This window comes from Neolamprologus brichardi, chromosome 15 (assembly GCF_056152115.1).
Source record: "Neolamprologus brichardi isolate AB-2024 chromosome 15, ASM5615211v1, whole genome shotgun sequence".
NCBI lineage: Eukaryota > Metazoa > Chordata > Actinopteri > Cichliformes > Cichlidae > Neolamprologus > Neolamprologus brichardi.
In genome coordinates, this window is record NC_142118.1 from 12542082 (window position 1) to 12562945 (window position 20864).

Here is a 20864-nt window from a genome sequence, read left to right on the forward strand (position 1 = left end):
TAGCCTTCAAACAGAAAAGTGCCATAAGTATGCTTGCCTTCTTAAACCTCGTGCTTCCTGTACATGGGCATGTCTGCAGATATTTTTCCTGTAATCTGAGAAATTAAAGATTTATAAACTTGAATGTGTTTGAAAGTTATTATGAAGGGACTACTCCAGCACTCATTTACAACCATCTGAGCTTTATTAAGTGTCCAAAAAAAAAAAAAAGCAATCGCTTACAGTTCTTCTAGAAGACAGAGCTCCAACGCAGAGGGAGTGGGAGAACAGTAAACAGGCAATGTGCACAGCCTACACTAGAGCAACAGCCATGGAGAGCTTCTCGAGTATAAATACAGAAGTTGAATCTATTGGGACCAATTTTGAGCCTCTTAACCCTGCAGTGATCCAGACTCCACAGCTTCCTGGTACGAATGCCCACCCTCCTTCGGCTCTGGGAACAGTTTGATAAGGTCATCGATGCGGAGGATTGTGATGGCAGCTTCAGTGGCAAACTTGAGGCTCTTTGTCTTAACCATCGTGGGTTCGTACACACCGGCCTGGCGGTTATCTCTGGGTTTGCCATTCACCAAGTCCAGACCAATCCTAAAGGACAAGGGAATCCAAAATATGCAAATTCACTTGGCGTCCAAGACAGATTAACTTCAAAATAAATTCTTACTTTCATACACTTCTGTCTAAAAAAAATATAATCTAAAAATCTGGCATATTTAAACAGTTTAAAGACAAAATAGGCAAATCTAACAGCAGATTAACTTTAGGATCAAAACTGATGGAACCAGAGACAAACCACTGACAGTGTAATTACATGTTAGTGTGCTCGTTTAAGGACTAACTGAATGGAAATGCCTAATAAACAAACTTGCAGCTGAGGTAAGACTCACCACTTGAGATTCTTGCGTTCAGGGTTAACCTGAGCCTCATTGTGGAAGGCCCGCAGCTTGGCCACCAGGTCAGTTGAGTCCTGTGCTGCGTTCACAGCCAGCGTCTTGGGGATGACGAGGAGAGATCGAGCAAACTCTGCAATAGCCAGCTGCTCTCTGGAACCCTAAAGAGATTGAAGCAAATTGATGAGCACAATTTACTTTACAAAACAAAACAAAACAAAAAGCATCAACCCCAGATTCCCAATAGCTGCTAGCTCACCATGCTGGTAGCATAGTTCTCCAGATAAATTGACAGGGCTGCCTCCACAGCACCTCCTCCGGGCACTACAGACTTTGACTCCAGCACCCTCTTGACCACACAGAGAGCGTCATGCAGTGAACGTTCCATCTCGTCACACATGAAGTCATTAGCTCCACGCAAAATGATGGAGGCTGATGTGCGTGCTTTGGTACTGAGGGGAAAGAAAGTCAGAAAATATAGTGATCAGAATGAGAATCAACTCTAGATGTAGAAACGAAAAAAGGATTTTAAAATCAAATACAAAATGATCAAATCCAAAACTAGAACTTGATCCCCGGCAACAAACGTTGTTTTTAGAGACAAGAAGACGAGCCAAACCTGTCCTTTAGGTCTGTAAACTTTCCCTGGGTATTCAAGGAAATTCAAGGAAAATGTAGTCCTCACTGAATCCTCACATTTCATGTTAATGTAACATGAAGTATGTTACAAAATCTTGCATAAGGCATCTGACATCAGTTACAGACTCATTCTTGAAGTCACTATCTCTGAAATAACTTCTGAGGCTCTCAACTCATCTGTTAGCCATATTTCTTGGCATTTGACTGATATTTTTTTTTTGTTTGCTTGTTTTTTGGTCCACATCCACCATATGCTGTGCTATGAATGCAATCAATTTGTTTCCAGTTGTCATACAATGGTTTACAAGCCTACAACAACTCATTCAAGTTGAACTGGGCCAACACACAGTATCAGAATAAACAGAAACTCAATACCCTAGCATTATTGAGGCTCTAAACCAATTAATGCTTAACTTGAAAATATATGGCTCATTCAAACTGACCATGCCATTCAATTACTTCCAATTTTTATCAGAAAAATGTGAGCCTATTCCAAGTGGATTTGTATTATTCATAATCACTCAAAAACAATGCGTACAAACACATAGTTGTCTCATCTGTAAACATCACACAGTCCTGACTTTTTCAAAGCTAACTGCCAGGATAAAAAACAAAACAAATCAAAAACTGGAAGCTGCCAGTGCTGCTCCTCAGCCTCCTAGCAAAATCTAAGCTATTTTTAGAAAAGTCACCGAGACAAACTCAGATTTTGAGTAGATACACCAATGGAATCAATTTCAAAATCCTGCATTACTGTTTTACTCAAATTACTAATTTGGGTGACTATGCCACGCACCTGGCAGGGTGGCGACAATACGACATCAGCGTTTAATTAACAAAAAAATAAATAAAAAATGAGGGGTCTTATGTGGACAATTATGTACAAGAGAAAACCCTCAACTTTTGCCAAAGCTGTAGAAGAAGTGCGCTTAATTAAATCCTTTATATTCATGCAACTGACTTAGTATTGCTTCACCACTACTCAAGCAGCTGCTAGTTCTTATTTCTTACTTTTTGACAAGGATGAGCTCGTCATCACAGACGCGCTCCTGCACAACCTCCTCAGCTTGGCCAAGCATAGTGGCCTCAAACGTCTCCTCTCCTTCCAGATTGGTCAGAGAAGGGCAGATGGTGGCTATGAATGGACAAACACACACAAGGTCAAACATGAATATTTGCTGGTGGAAACTCTAAATTTAAGTGTGTGACAGACGCATCTAAATGCATACGTGAATATTAAAAGCAGTAAATGCCAATCGACACAAACTGCAGCTTACTTCTTTCTTACCTCCTGTTGCCTTTGCGATGCGTTTGAGGTCCCTCTTCAAAACTCGTCTAACAGCCATGGCTCCTACATCCACAAAATACTTCAAACACATGTCATCAATGCCACCAGTCGTCAGTATAACATTTGCGCCTGATGCCAAAATCTTCTGGATCCTCTCCTTGGTAATATCAGATTCCCTGCAACCAACCAAAAATACATATTTAGTTTTACCTCCACATTTCCTTTGTTTTGAGCTTTGTTATCAGTTTCACAATAAGCTGCAACACTTTAAACAGTATATTTATAAAGGCATGCTATGCACAAGTGTCCGGCCAACATTAGTAGTCATGCATCTCAGGGAAGAGCTGCTGCCTTCACATGTGGCTGCTTATGATATCTCCCACGCGTATCACTGTGTCAGCTAATGATGAAGCAACACAGTAAATTTAATGGGATGATTTAAAAATGTGTCTGTTTAAAGAAAAGGAAAAAAAAATGTTCAAAAATCACCTTTGTCTGATCTGGTCGAGCTTCTCTGGGTCATTAATAATAACTTGTACACCCATCTTCATTTTGGTCTTCTGCAGGCTGAAGTCCAGGCAAGCGATCTTGGCATTAACGACACGCTTCACCATACCTGTGACACAATATATCATTTTAAAAATCCAAAGGACAATAAAAATTAATTATAAAAACAGTTACAAAACTGTTTGAAGGCAAAAACGGTCCCTGAACTATTTATTCTACTGTCAGGCCAAAAGAGGCTTTGCCACAGTTCACAAACTGCTGTGACTACCTTTCTCTTAGCCATGGTTACTGTCTCCCACGCGTATCACTGCATACACCATCAGGAAAGACATAGCAGCAAATTTAAATGGGAGTCTAATCAAAAGAAATCACCAACATCCTCACTTTTTACACTTAAAATCCATGAATTTCAGGCTTTGTGACAGACTTACCTTGTGAACCGACTGTGCAGTTCACTGCATACCCGTTGACCAAGAAACTCTCCTTCTGACTGCGGCCATGGGCTTTCAGCACATTAACTGAGTTGATAGGATATTTAGCTACCCCCTTGCTGTCCACAAACTTCACAGCCATGGCAGCATCCACCACCATGTTAGCAAAGAAGTCTGCATCACTGAAGGCTTGGGTCAAGGCAATTACTTTAGAGAGTGAGAGAAAAGCTTTCTGCACATGCAAAATATAAACACTGGTAAATTTTGCTGATTTCCTGCAAACAAATCAAGGATACACTCCAATGATTTTGGAAGACATGGAGGTCTTAGCGGCGTTGATTAAGCATTCTCTTCCCAGGTCGTCTGTTCCAATAGTGAGATTCTCATTAATGTAGCGGACTGCTTCTCTAAAAGATAACGGCAAGTTTGAGCATCACAAAACTGCAACGGATCCAAGATGATCTTATTTGGATGATTTTACATTTAACATCATCTCACTTGCAAGCCAGACGGTATCCACTGATGACTGATGTGGGATGAATCTTCTGCTTCACCAGCTCATCGGCACTCTTGAGCAACTCTGCAGCAAGAATTACCTGAGAAAAAGCAACGCAAACAATGCGAGCTAAAATATGGGAACAAGCTTAATTTTCTATCAACAATAAAACTCAAAAGATACGGATCATGCACTGTACCATCATTTCATTAAGAGTGGCAGAAATGAGGCTGCTCGACCCTTTCGGATCATGATGGACAGTTTCTCTTTCCTGTTAGCATAGCCACACACCCGTAATAAGAAGCAGGTGCATAGTACTAAAACAGGATGCTGCAATTCAGTTTCTGAAGCTCTGTATTATGTAAAATCCAACAAATTAGCTGCTAAAACATTCACAAACACCAGTGGAGCTAGTGGTAGCTACTCACCACAGATGTTGTCCCATCGCCGACCTCCTTGTCCTGCAGATCAGCCAGTTCACACAGGACCTTTGCAGCTGGGTGCTCCACTTCCAGCAGCTTCAGGATGGTTGCTCCATCATTGGTGATGGTCACGTCCTGTCGAAACAACCACAAAACACGACTGATAAGCAACTATAGCTTTTACGTGGTTATTATAGTTTCTGCCTCGTGATCTAAACCTATGCACTGGTTGATGTATTTGAGTATCAATTTGAGTATATATTCTCCAGGCCATGAAAGGCTTTAAATATATGTAAAGTCTTAACATCAATTTTTAAAGCACTGGGTAGCAAGTGTAAAGCTCCTGAGACTGGTGTAATATGTTCAGTTCTATTGGTTTTTGTAAGAAGTCTGGCTGCTGCATTTTGTACAATCTGAAGTTGATTTAATACTTTCTAAGCAACACCTGTTGTACTACAAGATAGTATAACAAAGAAGAAACAGCAGCATGAATGATAGTTTAAGTGTCAATAAAACTCGTGCATGTATTCCATCTTGTTTCTAGAGACGTTTATTCCTCTTTTCTCCAGTGCACACCTCAACCCCCTTCCTACTCTCACTGCTGTCTGTGAGCCTCACAGTCCACGGAGACTCCTGTCTGTTGTTTTCACCAGTTGTAGGTATTTTATGTTAATATAAAGTGAAATTGTGAGGGTCGAGATTTAAGCTGCTTAAAACTGCAATACAAACAATCCTGAAAGTCAAGATATTTCTTCATGTATTTGATCGCAATTCTAAACCTTCTGTTTACTACAGTAACCTTTGTTTAATGACATATAAACAGAGCGTGATACAAAAGGCTTCCAAACGTGATACTGACCCCGATATCGTCCACCAACATCTTGTCGAGGCCAACGGGTCCGAGCGAGCTCTTGACGATGTTGGCGATGGATGCTGCGGCCATAACTGCAGAAGCAAAAAGGAAACTGTAACTAGCGAGCGTGAAGCAACAAGTTCAATGCATCTAAAGATACTAGGCACATCCTTTGACCTTTCGGACCTCAGTCAGAGGGATATGCTGTCATTTCATTCAGAGAGGCGCACATTCAGCTCGCCACACCTTCAGACCATGACAGAGTTTTTCTATCCCATTAGCATAACCCTCCATTCATTGCAGTGCGAGTGGACGGTACTAAAATGGGATTAGACAATTGCAACACGTGCTGCAGTTGAGACAGAATAGATTTGCAGTGTTGTAGTATAATGATAATACTACTAATAATATTAGTAATAGTAATAGACAGGAAGCACAATCTCTAAGTTAACATTAGCTAACATTAGCTAGCATTAGCGTGATCCACACGTGTGTTGCATAAAACCGTTCTCTTGCCCGTTATAATAAACACACAGCAGAGACGCTAATTTTATCTGACCTACAAAGTTAAGCAGCGCATAAACTCACCATTTTGAGTGCGAACAGATTGGCCAGTTGTCCTCTGGCCGAGCACATTTAACGGACCATCTAATAGCGACATTTTTTTTAGACCACCGCACAACCGAGAAGAAAGGAAGCGGCGCAGTGCACTATGGGTAAACCGGTACTGGGAAGAAGGTTCGAGAAGAAAATATCTTAAAAATCTCGATCTTTTCAGTATGAGAGCTTTTAATTGTGTGGTAGAACTCGCTATTAAATGTTTTAGATTTTTTCACGTGATGTCGTTCCCTTTTTAAATTACAAATCGACGTTTTTGTTGAGTCATTTCTTATAAACGTCATTTCCCAGCATGCCCTAAAACAGCCGCGCCGCGCCCTAGTTCTTCTTCTTGGTTCTTCCGAAGCTCTAAAGCTGTTTGTGCGCCCGCTACTGTTGATACTGTTGTTATGCGGATGAATATCCTATTTGTTGTCGACTTTTTCCTTAGTTTCATGCGGTATTTTCTTTATTTTTGTATTGAAAGATGAATATCTGTTTGTATTTATTTTTGATCAGTACATCAACAGAAAGTTAAAACTATTTGAATTAATTTTATATTTGATTTCACTCATAAATTCCATATACTCAATAATTTCATAATATGTTTAGCAACGAGACAAATTAGTTGCTTGGAAATAATATATTAGAGATGATATTTCCATTTCAAGCACATTTACTTTCGAATGAATTAAATATTTTTATTTACAAAGTCATGGTGAAACAAAAGTACACCTTCTTTAAATTCTTTTTTACATATCAGGATAATCTAGTCCTTAACAGATCTTAAGATTAGGTAACTACAACCTCAGATTAATTGTAAAACATGACATATGCCGTTATGTTTATTTATCAAAAAACTAAGCAGTGAGTGCTTATCAAAAACTAAGCAGTGAGTGGAAATCTAAGTACACCCTTACTTTAAGAATTAAGAGGGAACAAGTATGACATGTTTGGAAGAAAAAGAAAAGCCTCTACTTTATAAAACAAAAAAACAAAAACAAAACAAAAAAAAAAAAAAAACAGGATGGCAGCATAGTTTATATTTGCAAAGCTGTATCTGAACATACCTCAAACCGGTGGAAGGGTGATGATTTGGGCTTGTTTTGCAGTCACAGGGCCTTGACATCTTGCAGTCACTGAGTTGACCATGAACTCCTCTGTGTAACAAAGCATTCTAGAGTCAAATGTGAGGCCATCTGTCTGACAGCTAAAGCTTTGCCAACTTGAGTTATGCAGGACACAGGTCCCAACACAACAGCAACTCTACAATACAATGGCTGAAAAAGAAAAGAAGCAAGTTGCTGAGATGAGCCAGTCAAAGTCCAGACCTCAGCTGAAAGGTTCATGGGGTGTAGTTTTTATTATTATTATTATTAAACTATTTTAAACACACTTTAGCATTTTGGCTTAGTTTTGACTGCTCAGCTATAAAAGGCTCAATGGGGTATTGTCGTCAACTGGCCAGGAAGAGCGGACACATAAGTTTGTGAATAGAATAACTTAAGAATGAGGTGATGTAGGATTTTGAAAGTCATACCATTAGTGCCGGGAAGTGCCTTTCAGTGCTGGGAAGTGTTCTGCCATTGCAAACAGTTTTACTTAAGTAAATGACATGCATGCTCTGCTGCTAATAAGAACTATAGTACACAACAAAAAGTTTCCTGACCACTGTGAGTCCTATTATTCAGTGTGGTGAGATAACAAGAGGAAAATAAAAAAAAAACCCACACACAAAGGTGAGTTCAATCTGTATTTATTACCTCAAACATAGTTTGTTGAGCCACAACATCTAGCCAGTTAAAAAAAATACAGTAGACTTAACTTAAACATCAAAGCATTAAAAAGCATACCTATGGCATAGAAGAATAACATTCCTAAAATGTACATCTTTACAAAGTGTTTACAAATTCAACGTAAAAAAAAAAAAAAAAAGGACAAAAAAAAAGTGCAAAAAAGAAAAAAGTAAATGAAAACTGACAATCCCCACCAGTGAAACAGGACGAAAATGTACAATGGAACAAAAATACTTCATATTCCTAACTTGTGTTTGACGCAGTTTTCCTGACATGAACAACAGGCCACGATCTTGTGCTTTGTAAATGTTTGTGGGGTTTTCTTTTTCGTGAGTATTTATCAAGCAGTGCGTGATAGAAACATTTTCGGATAATATTCACAGTATTTGATACAAATTTTGTGAGCTCCTAAATAATAATAAAACTCTTTCAATAAATATATTCTTTCATTTACAACCAGTCGGTGGCTCGCAGTAATAGTGACACGGGGCAGTAACAGAGGGATGCTTTCAAATAAATAGGACATTCAGAAATTAAACAAAATGTGGCATAAATCTTGGGTTTGCTTTGATGGGAAAGAAAAAAACAAATGTGTTGACGAATTGTCGAGGTGACTTTCTGGGAGTGAGGATGTAATATCAGTAGTGTGACAGTTGGGAGCGTCCCAAGATGTAAACTAGGTAAACAAACAGATGATGATCAATTAAAAAAAACAAAACAAAAAAACAAAACTACACCATATACAGTACTGTAGTAAATCTCCTTAATCCTTTCCTTTGTGGTCCCCCTTAAAAGCAAAGGTTAAATATAAAAAAAATAAATCCACACACACGCACAATTTATTTATTGAGATGAACATTTAAGCTGTGCACGATGGATGGCCCCAGACATTAACACGTAAAAAACATTTCCGATTTGCTCACAGATTCAAAATAAATATTTAATCCTATATTTCTTATTGATCATCTAAAATATCAGCATCTTCTCAATTTTTAAAGCACGATACCCTAGAAAGGTGGTAGGCAGAGTGACGTACAACAACTTCAAATAGACTTACAAGTCTATGTTTAGTCATACTTAACCTATTGGGTCTTGTATTAGCCACCTAAAGGTGAAAAACTAGCCTGAGTAGCACATGTGAAGACTGCGAATCTGAACTGTATATTTGTAAAGCTGCTTGTTTGGAACGGTTTGATAGTGTAAGCAAATTTTTTTAAAACTAGCCACGAATCTGGGTCACCTCTCCTATATAGGTAAATATTAACTAGAGATGAAAGTGCAGTTAAAATTAACCTTAAGAACACCACTGAAGAGCTACTTCTGACATGGTGGTGGCCACAATCTGTCCACTAGATGTTTGAGTCTAAGTCTAAGACCTTGAGCACAGAAGAGAGTACATTTCAGTCAGTATCCTGAACTACTGTACAACAGTTCATATGACACCAGTTATGTCTACAAGGTTCAACACAAAAAGCAATCAAAGAGTTTGAATATTAAAATCTTTTCAGTCACACTTTTACAGACAATTTAGAACTTTGCTTTGTTCTAGCGACCCCTCACCAACCCACCCCGATCTCTAGGAGTGCTAAGGCAGCTTACATGCAAGCTTTGATGTGGCGTTTTGACCGTTAATGGTCGCCTATTATGTTAAACTTCAAAGCACTGTAACAGAAGGCGAAGGCATTAACGTGTCATTACAAATATGGCTGATCTACACTGAGAGTTGTGTTATATTTGCTTTACATTTCTTTGTGTTTTAAGATGTAGGGCAGTCAAGGCCAAGCAGCATTGTTCCCTTTGTTGATATAGATTTGGCTTTTTAGTTGACACACAGCCTCAGGCAAAGCTGCTGGAGCTCAGACACTGAAACTTCTCCCTCAGAGACTGGACGATGTTGGGCTGGCTCTGCTGCGGCTCGTTCCACAGGTATTTTTCCAAATGCTCGCGGTCCAAAGGTCTCAGTGGGGCGCAGGAGCGGATTGGGGTGCACGGTAGACTCTGAGACTGGATAACGCCCCGATTCTGACCGGCAAGAGCGGCTGAGCTGCCGTTCTTCTGCGACAACCTGTCACGCTGTTGTTCACTCTCATCCTCTGAGCGGATTTCGACATAGTCGTCGTCATCTTCCCCATTGTCTTTGAAGTTGGCCAAGTAGTTCTGGGTAGCGGTGAGTATGCTCAGTGCAGAAGCCCGATTCAGGACCACCACCTTTTGGCCATCGTGTAAAGTGAGGTCTGAAAGCCCCTGGGTAGACCGCTCTGGGAGGCTACTTTGCCGGCCAGCTCGGCCTAGACTTGGACCATGAAGTCTGTTTATGGATCGATCTACATCGAGTCCGTTACATTTAAGTCCAGACTTCTGTTGGCTGCCAGTAGAACTGACTGACTGAGCAGAAGGGGAGGACTTTGCGGGCAAAGATGGTGCATTAAAGGAAGGATGTCTCTTAATGGAGCTGTACACGTGCTCTTCTTTCTCAATAGGCGCGGAAATGCACGAGCTCCATCTCTGTGCCGGTGGAGTGGTCGGAGATGGAGGGAAGAAAGAAGGGGTGGAGCAGGCTGAAGTAAGCCTGCGCTGAGGGGTAGAAGATGCTCGAGCCTCTCCCACCTCGCTAGACGAGGAGACAAAGCTGGCCAGCTCTCCGTTGCTGTAGGTAGAGTGGAGCCAGTCCTCTTCCAGAGAGGTCTCAGGCATGGACGGAGAAGATGACAGACCTGGATGGGAGTGATGTGGGGTAGCAGAGGTTGGACTGGAGGAATCTTTAAACATCACCTGGTCATACAGATGGGAGTACTCTGCTATCCTTGCACCTTAAGATGGGAGAAAAAAATGATGCAAAAGAAGTGTGAGTGAGGCACGTTTGCATGTTTGCTTATAAACTAACAGCACTGGTATACAATAAAGGCACCATTTTTTGCTCAAACCATATTTTGAGCATCTTAAAACTCAGATTTTTGGCTCTCACTGGAAAAATATTCAATAATAACTTCAACATAATATAATTTAAGTGGTCTCAATAGGAAACTAGACATCTATAGCTCACCTTTGGCCAATCATTGGCATTTCATTAAAAAAAAAAATCCTATTGGTTGTTTTAAAAGTGAATCCATTGAGACAATGAAAAACTTGAATCAACTGCTATTCCAGCTGGATATGTTAAAAGAGTGCCTGCTGGCAAAATATGTCAGAGATGGGGACACTGTAACTGTATTGGCCTCAAGCTGAATTCCGAGCTCGCATTTCTTCTCCTGCACAGGAAAGCTACTACCCTCATTCACATATGAAGTGACTGCATATGTTTGTGCTGGTCTGGTTGGATAGGAGAGCTGCCAGAGAAGGGCTGTATTGTCAAATTATGGCTATTTGAATAGGTGATCTACAGATTTCTACCCACTGAAACACAAAATGGAAACAAATTTAAACCTATACTCTAGCATTTGAGAATTATTATTATTATTTTTTACCTATGGCTGCACCTCCTTGTTTCTTCTCCTCTAAGATGGCTGCGAGATCTTTCTGTTTCTTCTCTGCTCTGGCCCGACTGCAAGAGTCTCCAGGGTCCATGCTCCTCATGCGAAGCAGCTGGTTTGCTTTCTTAATCTTCTGGCTATACTGGCGTGCCATGAGGAACACACGGCTCTTAGTTTTGTCCATCAGTTCCAGGGGAAAGTCCACAGACTCACCCAGCAGGAGAGAGGAGGATGCCAGGGGTGAGTCCAGACCTGCCAGCTCCCCTGGGAACAAACTGTGAAGGTCCTTGATGGAATTTTCTCTCTGAGAGATGTTTCGCTGGGGAAGCTCCACCAGATCGTCATCCTCCAGGCGAAAGCTGCCGCTGCTTAGACGAGCCAGTCGGTTGCGGATGCTCTTCACGGTTCCTGGGGCGGGCTCTGGGGTGACAGGAAGGGGGCGTGATGCAGGAGAAGGGCTGTGGGTTTCTTCTTCAGTGGTACCTTCACTTTGTTCAGGAAGGTTGATAACTGGGATGGTGAATGAGAGTGTGGCAGTGACAGGTGGGGGCTTAGGTTGATGTGTTGGGGAACTGGTGGGTGCACAGGCTGCAGGAGTATTTACAGAAGTGCTCTTCACAGGGCTTTTTTTGACAGACGAGGTCTTCTTCGGCGACTCGCTGGCACTCACTGGGAATGCAGCAGGAAGTCGATCAGCTTTCTTCTCGTTTTTCTTGATGTAGTTTTCCAAGTCGTTCCAGAGTTCATCGACCTGCTCAGACATCTTATCTCCTTTCTGTGAGCTCTGAGAAAAGGTCTCAGAGGTGGAAGAAGACGAAAAATCGGGCTCAGAAGAACATGGGGCAAGGCAGGGGGCTGGTCCTTCATCCTCTCTAAAGTGGGAGCTCTGCTCAGAAACAAATGCTCTAAGCAGCACACTGTCCCTCTCTTCTTTTAATTTATCACCTTCATTTTTTTCCACGACCTCGGTTGATGGCGGATCCCTAAAACAGATTGTGTCATAGATATTCTCCTCCTCCACTATTTTGAGTTCACATGTCCCAAATGACTTCCCCTCTTGTGTTAGTGACTTATGGTCCTCTGGCAAACTGTCTGGTTTGGACATAGACTCTTTGACCTCTGGAACATTGACTGCTCTCTCTGCCTCACTCTGGGAACGCTGTGCATCTGTAGAAGCATCTTTCTGCGACTGGCTTTCTTCAGGGTCTCTTCTGATGAGTCCCATGCTCTTTAGGTCCTCATAGCTGATATTGTCATAAACATTTTCAATATCATCCATTGTCAGCTGCTCAGCTGAGGATGATCCAGAAATATCATTGCTGGATGATTCAGTGTGGATCACTTCCAGGTTGCTGTGACCGGCCTGGTCATCTTCGGGGCTCTCTCGAGGCTCTGTAGCCTTCTCCCCGGCACTGCTTGCCCTCCGCAGGACTCTGCTACCGCTGGGTGGAGGTTCAACCTGCACCGTGGGCACCTGTTCAACATGCCAGCTGCAGGGCCGAGCGGTCCTTGGCGATGAGGTAGCTTCTGATCTCTCTGAAGGCACCTCTGGCTCTTGTCCGTTTGGCTCTGTGGGAACAAACATCTGGTAGATGTCCTCGTCTTCATCGTCAGGCTGCATTGTTCTCTGGCGGGTGGGGAACATTGCCCTGCGAGCCTGATGGTCTGCCCAAATGTTCCTCACTGACGGGTCACTTTCTGTTACTATTACAGAGGGAATGGGGGAGTCTGGAGGCTCCTCTGTCACGTGTGGTGTCCTGAGGAGTGGTGGGTGGTGACTTCCGTCCCGTACGAGGGATTCTCTGGCTCTCTGAAGGACAGCAGAGATCATTTGTATTGCACGTGACTGAAGCAGCTGAAAAATCTGAGATCCAGTACAATTTTATATTGCATCTCTCATTAGCTCCAAATTGATACTGTACCTGTAGGTCTGCTGAACTCATGTTGAAAGCTTTCCACTGTTCAATGCTATCAACAGAAGCCTGAGGGTTCAGCCTCTTTCTACTGCCTTTGCCAGGCACCCGCAGCCTCTTTCCGCCTCCCTGAATGCAGAATTTAGAGTATTACCAATATGTTTGAAAGACTGGATTAACATGGAAACAAACTGGGGGATTTCCATGTAACCCCGAATTTCACAGGGATATTTTTGGCAAATTTAAATATAGTGCACAACTATAGGTAGCCAAAACCCACCAGACCACTGTCATCCTCATCGTCAGCGTCCTGCTGATGTGACTCCTCCCCTTCCTCCCGGTCACTGTGGTCATAGTGATCGCCAGGATCTAAGGACTCCTGTGATTGGTTGATGAGGCTACGGCTGCGGCCAATTGTGCCCAGAGCCAGCTGGGACACTGGAGAAAGCAGTGTGGCACCTAGACTTGTTCGCTGCATGGAGAAGGAACACATTTTGGGTTAAGTAAAATTTGTTCACAAGTGTGTGTACACCGACTCCTGGTTTGTCTTTGCACGACTCACTTTTTCACCGTCTGCATTGGCTGCATTCTGCTTAGCATTCTTCAGTAATTTGGACAGAGGTTCTGGGAAGACAGAAAAATAAATATATGATAAATTTTAGACGTGTGTTCAATTCCTTTAATTTGTATTTATTTTACACACTAAGCTATGAAACATAATTTTTGCTCAACACAATATTGACTGAGACTTTTTTTACCTTTCCTGCGCCCTCTACGAGGAGTGGGGCCTTCCTTGGTTTGAGGGGAATCCTTCTTTTCACCGTCGGGGGTATAGTGAAACCCGGGATGATCTGGGGAAAAAAATGGCAGTAGAGGAAAACAAATAAGTGATAAATGAATATTGAATAATTTTTTTATACCTGCAGCAAAAAGAACATTAGACTAAAATATACCAAAAGTACAATTTTAATAAGTTATCACTAATTTAGAAATTGGTACTTACGTGTCGCATCCATTTCCAAAATAGCTTGTTTGGCCTGGAATTCGGAAACGACAACAAAGTTTTTTAGGATGACTTGATCAAGTGAGAAGTCTTTTGAATAACTTTGTTGCAATTGAGTCTTTTTTGATAAGCTGCGTTAGAAATTTAGTGCTTTGCTGAGGTTCTTTTCTGAATAATTTTCCCTTTTTTTGCTTTGAATGCAAGAATATTGAATTATTGATAATAATTATTAAATTAATTACAATTCAACTACTTTAGTAGAACTGCAAGAAGACAATTTTGGATTAGAAAAAAAATGCATGCATTTATTTCAAAGCATTTTGACACTAGGTGGCACCATATTACTGTATTCACTATACAGTTCAACTTGAAACTTATCAAAGGAGCCTCTTCGTGGAAACTCTTTACTTTCTCTGAAAATCCTTAGTTTTTGCTGCACATGTCAAAAGCCAGATGAAGAGATACAACATAAAGTAAAGTTTATGTTTAAAGTGCTTTTCACAGATGTGTAGCCACAAAGTGCTCCATAAATATTCTTTACTTACAACTTAAAATAAAATACAAAAATTTAGGAATAATCCCAATAAAACATAACAAAAAAAGCCAAAACAGAATAAAAATAATTCTGATCATTAAAAACTGATGATGAATGCTGATAGGAAGATGCTAGAAAGTGTAAAAGCAGGATAGGTGGATAAGGGAGTATGAGAAAGTCTTACAGAAGTAAGATGGAGTGAGTAGGAGGGAGTGACATTTTTCAGCACATCCCGCTCAGAGCAGTTACGAAATCTTTGAATAAAGATGGGGCCTGTCAGGAGACAAGCTCCTCTTACCTTGGCAGGGATTTTGGCAGGATGGTTTTCAAGTATGAGTCTCTTGAGGTGTAAGATCCACATGCGTTTGTCTTGCTGGGATTTAGCCTGCGGGCAGATAGTACAACATCACAGAAGAGATAATCTCATACATGTATTTTAAATACAGTTCAAAAGGTTTGGGTTAAATCCTTAAGAACTGGAGAGCAGCTTCGTTGCATAACACATATTAGCTTTCTTTTTCAGCGCTCGTCGAAAAACAGTTATTAGGAAACAACAATGGCTACCGTTAGCCTTTAAACAGTCTACATGTCTGAACAGCTCCGTGACGTGAGCCTGGACTAAATACAAAACAATAAGACAGCTGCAAATCACGAAGCGACAACCATCACAACTTCTGACTTGCACAATGTTGCTCGTAGCTACATTTTCAAACGTGTAATTAAATTCAAAAGGTGTTTGGTGTCTGGTTTGACATGTCTTCTCTTATGTAATGTTGCTATACCTGGACTGTGTGTTGTAGTTTGGGGTTCTTGTAGTGAAACACACTGAAACTCAGTGGTTCTTTAGGGATGACTTCCACCAGCATCAGATTACAGCACTACAAGAGACAGGCAGGAAGTAGTGTTAGAATACGGAGCACAAGCATTAACTTAGCATTTCTTCAGGGCATGAAGTTCTTCAAGCTGCGTCACTGACCAGGATGTGAGCCTTGTACGTGTAGGTTTCTTCTCGTTTCTTAGTTATTAATAGAAGTTTGTCAAAGAGGAAGAGTGTTCGTTCATTTTTGGCACGCTGCAGACGAAATGTTCCTTCAAGGACCAGCTCTCCGTAGCCAATCAGATCAGGGCCCTTCCAGTTGGTAAGAAGGCTCTGGATTTCCTGCAGCAATCACAGGGTTACAGAGTAACGAGGGTTAAATATGGTAACAGCAAGAAGGGGGACACACAATCATGCGCTTGTGATGAAATTGGGAAAAAAAACTAAGAAAAAACTAAACATATTTGTGTTGCCAAACTGGAGCACAAAAAATAAATACGATGAGACAACTCAACTTATCAAAAAAAAAAAAGAAATACGGAGGAAAATGTTAAATGACTTGAACAAGGTTACTGGGTGGAAGGACAAACACACTGAAGCCTAAATAAATGTTTAGAAAATTAAAAGGGAAGAAAATTACAAAACAGAAGAAAAACAAGCATAAACTGACCATTTTTATGAAGCAAATACTTCCTTCAGACTCTTACGGAAATTGTTCCCCCACATTCCTGCATTCATCAGACCATTCTGTCCCCCGAGCAGATAAAAGAAACAAGCTTCCCTTTTATGTGTCCTCCTTATGCAAGGCCATCATTAGCCCAGTGGAAAATGCACTGACTTGTGTAAGATGCGGGGAGCATCGGGGCCTTGGCCGACTCAAACCTGGAGTTCACATAACTGTTGCGCAGAACCCTAAAACAATTTGTTCCTTGAAAGGTTTTCAAAGTATTGTAGCCGTTTACTTGTGGAACGCACGCAGGAGACGCCATCACACGTCATCCATGTAATGATTTATGGAAAGGTTCGGTCGTGATTTTAACGTATGTGAGAGAGCTCGCTGTACCTGCAACCTCACAGCGTGCTCGTGCTTCCTCTTCATGTCATTGATGTGCCACGCCACTCTCTGCATGGTGTCTATGGCTTCCTGTACGACCTCATAGGTCTCCGTGTCCTTCTCCATGTGGTTGGCTATCTCCTGCACAGGTGGCACAAATAAGTAAAAAAAAAAATAAAAAATATATATATATATATACATACATTTTTTTTAAAATGCTGCCAATTGGAATTTGCACACAATGAAAGCAAAACATTCACGAGCATGTTCATACTACTATGTTTTGTTTTGTGTTCATAACAACAATGCATGCAGTGTAATGCAACCACACAGACACACAGGAACATGCATACTGAGCACCATATGTCTAAACATTTGGCTTCTCCATCAGAGGTGGGCTGGAATCTCAGCTTAGTTACTTAACCGTAGACATGCATTCGCACTGGTATAGGTTAAAAAATAATAATAATAATAATTATGGCTGCACTCACATTTTTGTGGGTAAAGACTAACTGTTTGGATGACATTATGTGTGTGTGTGTGTGTGTGTGTGTGTGCGCGCTTTGGGCTAGACAAAAAAGACGTACATGCAATAGTAGATGGTACTTGAGGATTCTCTGCACTGGCTTGAGCAGGTAGGAGCCCAGGGGCAAGGAGTGCCTCAGAGATTCTTGGCGCTCGCGGAAAAACTTGGCCAACGCCTTGTTTCTCATGCATTCTGTGAGCACAGCAACCGACCTGTGGAGACAAAAAGCAGCAAATAAGATGAGAATTGCAGGAAACTGTAATTTGACATGATGACGAGTGAGAGCTGTGAAGTAAAACTGAAGGAGGGGGGGGAAAAAAAAAAAAAATCACCCAAACACAAAGGGATTATTAACCAAGAGTGAGAGACATAACAGGGATCGGTATGTGCCCTGATAAAAACATTTAAGGAGGACTGAGAGATTCTCTTTCAGTTTTTCGCTTGAACAACGTGGTTAAATTAATATTATGCTAATTCTGAATAACACGGTGAGGTATGTAAATTAATACACAATATGATATCTGAGCTGTTATGTGTACTTTTTCCATGAGGTTTATTATTCTTGAAGCTCTGGCAGCCATACACTGTGTGCACATATATTTGCAAACGTATACAAAAATAAGCCAAATTTGTGTCCCGCTATCATGCTACAGTCATTGGGCATTTTATTAGGTACACTTGTTCAACTGCTCATTAACAATATCTAATCAGTCAATGACATGGCAGCAACTTAATGCATTTAGGCAAGTAGACATGGTCAAGATAGCCTGCTGATCTTCAAATCGAGCATCAGAATGAGGATTTTGAACATAGCATAGTTGTTTGGATTGAGCTGAGTATTTCAGCAATACCAGATCTACTGATCAACCATCTCTAGACTTTACAGGCAACAGTCAGAAAAAAGAGAAAATACAAAGTGAGTGGCAGTTTTCGGAGTGGAAAGACTGCTTCAAGGCGATTACCACTCCCTACAGCCATGGCATGCAGAAGAGCATCTCTGAATGCACAACGTTGAAGCAGATGAGCCAAATCAGCAGAAGGCCACACTGGCTGCCACTTGTTTAAGATAAGAACAGAAACCCGAGCCTACAACTCGCACAGCCTTGCCAAAACTGTTCAACAGAAGGTTGGAAAAATGCTGCCTGGTCTGCTGAGTCTTTTATTCAAAAATAGGGCCAGAATCTCAAATATCAGTTTTTATTTGCGTTATTGATGCTTTTATTGTTAGCTTGGCCTGTATCAACTAATTTTTGCACCATATTGTACCACTCTACAGCCTTGTAAAACCACATTTACTGCTCGGTGGAGCTCATTTGCTGTCTGACCTACTGAAGAATAAAGAACTTTTTCACTACCCAATGGAGGCTGTATGTGTTTGAGTTTATGTGTACACACACGCACAGTGGAAAAAGACAGAGGAAGACAGTTGTGAACTTGTCTCTTTCTTCTGTGTCTTGTGTAAGTGTGTGTGCACTCATGTGCATGTCTGCATGTCTAAATTCCAGCGCAGCTCCACACAGGCCTCACATTGTTCTGGAGGAAACCTGACCTCTGAGCTCAGTGTGACCATGATACATCTACAGCTCGTGTGTGTGTGCGTGTCTGTGCATATGTAAGTGTCTCCCAGTCTGTGTATGAGTCTGTGTGTGTCGTGTGTGACCTTGATAGGGGTCACCAGCTGTGGTGTGGATGTAGGAGAAAGTCTATCTTAAACAGCTGACAACAGACCCCCCCCCCCCCCCCCCCCCCCACACACACACACACAGAACATTCAATTAGTCATCATTAGATTGTATGCATTTCCTCCTTCTTATGCCTTTTTATCAGTGTTTTAAAGGTGCACTGTGTCATGGCAGGAAGAACTGCTTCATATTTCAGTTCATTTAATTACACACAATATAGAAATTGACACAAAAAGCCCCGTACATTGTAACACACAGGTGTCCCATGGAACTGAGGCACTCAGACAAAGCAGGATAAAACATTAACAACATTAGCTATGATAAGGTGACAACTTTAATACCCTGTCTGTCAGTATGTGGGCTGTAACTCTGTCAATAGGACACCAATAAAGGAAAAGAAGAAAAAACTGAAAGAAGGGAGGGATTTAGAGAGACCTTGAGGCACAACTGACAGTAGACACTCTGACTCCTGCTGAGGAGGCTTCTATAGAGAGTGTCAGCTCATCAGAAAGGGGGGATAAGGTAATGCATTGAACAACATACACAATAGAGCTATGTGAGATGCTGGGAAGATGGCATGTGAAGGTGAGATCAGGATGACTTTACAATTCTACAGTGGGCCCCATTAGTGAATAAGCGTGGTTGGACACACACACACACACACACACACACACACACACACACACACACACACACACACACACACACACACACACACACACACACACACACACACACACACACACACACACACACACACACACACACACACAGGGCGTAGCTTTCTCACCGTGGGTAGTTGGTGCAGTACTGGGTATAAATGTGGAACTCCTGACTCTGTAAAACACAACAACAAAAAGAGCAAATTAGTCGATGCAGCTTTGTAACATGAAACGAGAAAGACTGAGGAGTGTAGAGGAGAAACGTGTCAGACGGTATGATGTCATGTCACACTTGTTGGCACTGTATCTTAGTGGATGCATGAAGGTGCATAGCAAAGCGAAAGCACAAACCTGTACTTTGAGTTAAATGCTGGTGTTGATAATGGTAAGAAGCCAACAATAAAAATGCTAACACAGAGCAACTTAGCAGGTGTAAAGTCCACCATGTCATCAACAGCCGATGGTAAAGTATATAATTTTAGGGGTATTAACCAAAGCTGACCTGATGATGATACCAGATGAAAGGGGAGGGGAATTAACGCCCGGATTTTATGGCACTGGCAACTGCATAGTTGTTGAGATACTGTGGAGTTTGCTTTGACTGTGTTTTTTGACACTTTATTATGTGGTAGCGAAATATCTTGTAAGTCTGTGAGGAGAACAATCACACCTCTGAGCATTTGGTCTGGATTTGTGCAATTTACTAATAATAATATGTCTGTCTGCCCATTTTAGGTCTTTGAAAAAAGAATAAGCTGACTCACAACAGTCACACGAGGTCGGCATTTGTTTTTGTCAGTGTTGCACAACTCCTTGGTGCTATTATAGTTTTATTTGCAGACTGGATTTTTTTTTTAAAAACTGTGCTGCTCTGTTTTCTCAGAGCAATAACTTCTCTGTGAAAATACAGATTTTAAAGCAAGATAGTGATTATTATTAAGACAAGGAAGATGGCTCTAATGGGTTTTCATATCATGCAGATATGATTTGAAAACACACGACACAAGAGCGAATACATTCAAATTAAACCCAGCAGCACTACTAGCCAAATTATTAGCAGTAACTTAAAGTATGTGTGGCTGTGATTAAATGGGCTCAGACGGGAAAGCTGTGGTACTGCATAATCCCTTACAGGTCAATATGTATCCACATGCTTTTTCTCCTGTTTAATCAGTGGTTATAATACATCTGCAGTGGATTGTGTCCACTTTGATGAATTGGGTTATTTCATGTTTACTTAAAGCCCAAAGACAAGGCTTCCACTCTTCCTTCGTTCACTGATCCTA

At 41.3% G+C, this 20864-nt stretch overlaps 2 protein-coding genes and 1 non-coding gene across 4 annotated transcripts in view; all 3 read right to left on the reverse strand.

The window, feature by feature from the left end:
• Positions 1-165: 165 nt before the first annotated feature.
• tcp1 (t-complex 1) lies at positions 166-6258 on the reverse strand. Its single transcript, XM_006792500.3, has 12 exons — positions 6112-6258; positions 5530-5615; positions 4677-4805; positions 4251-4348; positions 4049-4159; positions 3753-3934; positions 3304-3430; positions 2815-2990; positions 2538-2661; positions 1147-1339; positions 885-1048; positions 166-585 (listed from the first exon to the last, which is right to left on the reverse strand). Exons 1-12 carry the CDS (start codon positions 6182-6184, stop codon positions 372-374), a joined length of 1677 nt encoding a protein of 558 aa, XP_006792563.1. The 5' UTR covers positions 6185-6258; the 3' UTR covers positions 166-371.
• LOC118454299 (small nucleolar RNA SNORA29) lies at positions 5717-5854 on the reverse strand. The gene has a single exon (XR_004843683.1). It is a non-coding gene; the product is annotated as a small nucleolar RNA SNORA29 (small nucleolar RNA).
• A 3177-nt stretch (positions 6259-9435) lies between the features above and the next one.
• Positions 9436-20864, reverse strand: part of LOC102788627 (pleckstrin homology domain-containing family G member 1) — a 39950-nt gene continuing 28521 nt past the window's right edge. For both annotated transcript variants that reach the window (XM_006792502.2, XM_006792501.3), the window contains exons 5-17: positions 19707-19753; positions 17296-17446; positions 16718-16849; positions 15814-15996; positions 15620-15715; positions 15136-15222; positions 14303-14336; positions 14058-14150; positions 13862-13923; positions 13580-13771; positions 13309-13428; positions 11381-13196; positions 9436-10726 (exon numbers count right to left, since the gene is read on the reverse strand). In XM_006792502.2, coding sequence (XP_006792565.2) covers positions 9753-10726; positions 11381-13196; positions 13309-13428; positions 13580-13771; positions 13862-13923; positions 14058-14150; positions 14303-14336; positions 15136-15222; positions 15620-15715; positions 15814-15996; positions 16718-16849; positions 17296-17446; positions 19707-19753 — 3987 coding nt within the window. In that variant the 3' untranslated portion in view covers positions 9436-9752. The remainder of the gene's footprint in view (positions 10727-11380; positions 13197-13308; positions 13429-13579; positions 13772-13861; positions 13924-14057; positions 14151-14302; positions 14337-15135; positions 15223-15619; positions 15716-15813; positions 15997-16717; positions 16850-17295; positions 17447-19706; positions 19754-20864) is intronic.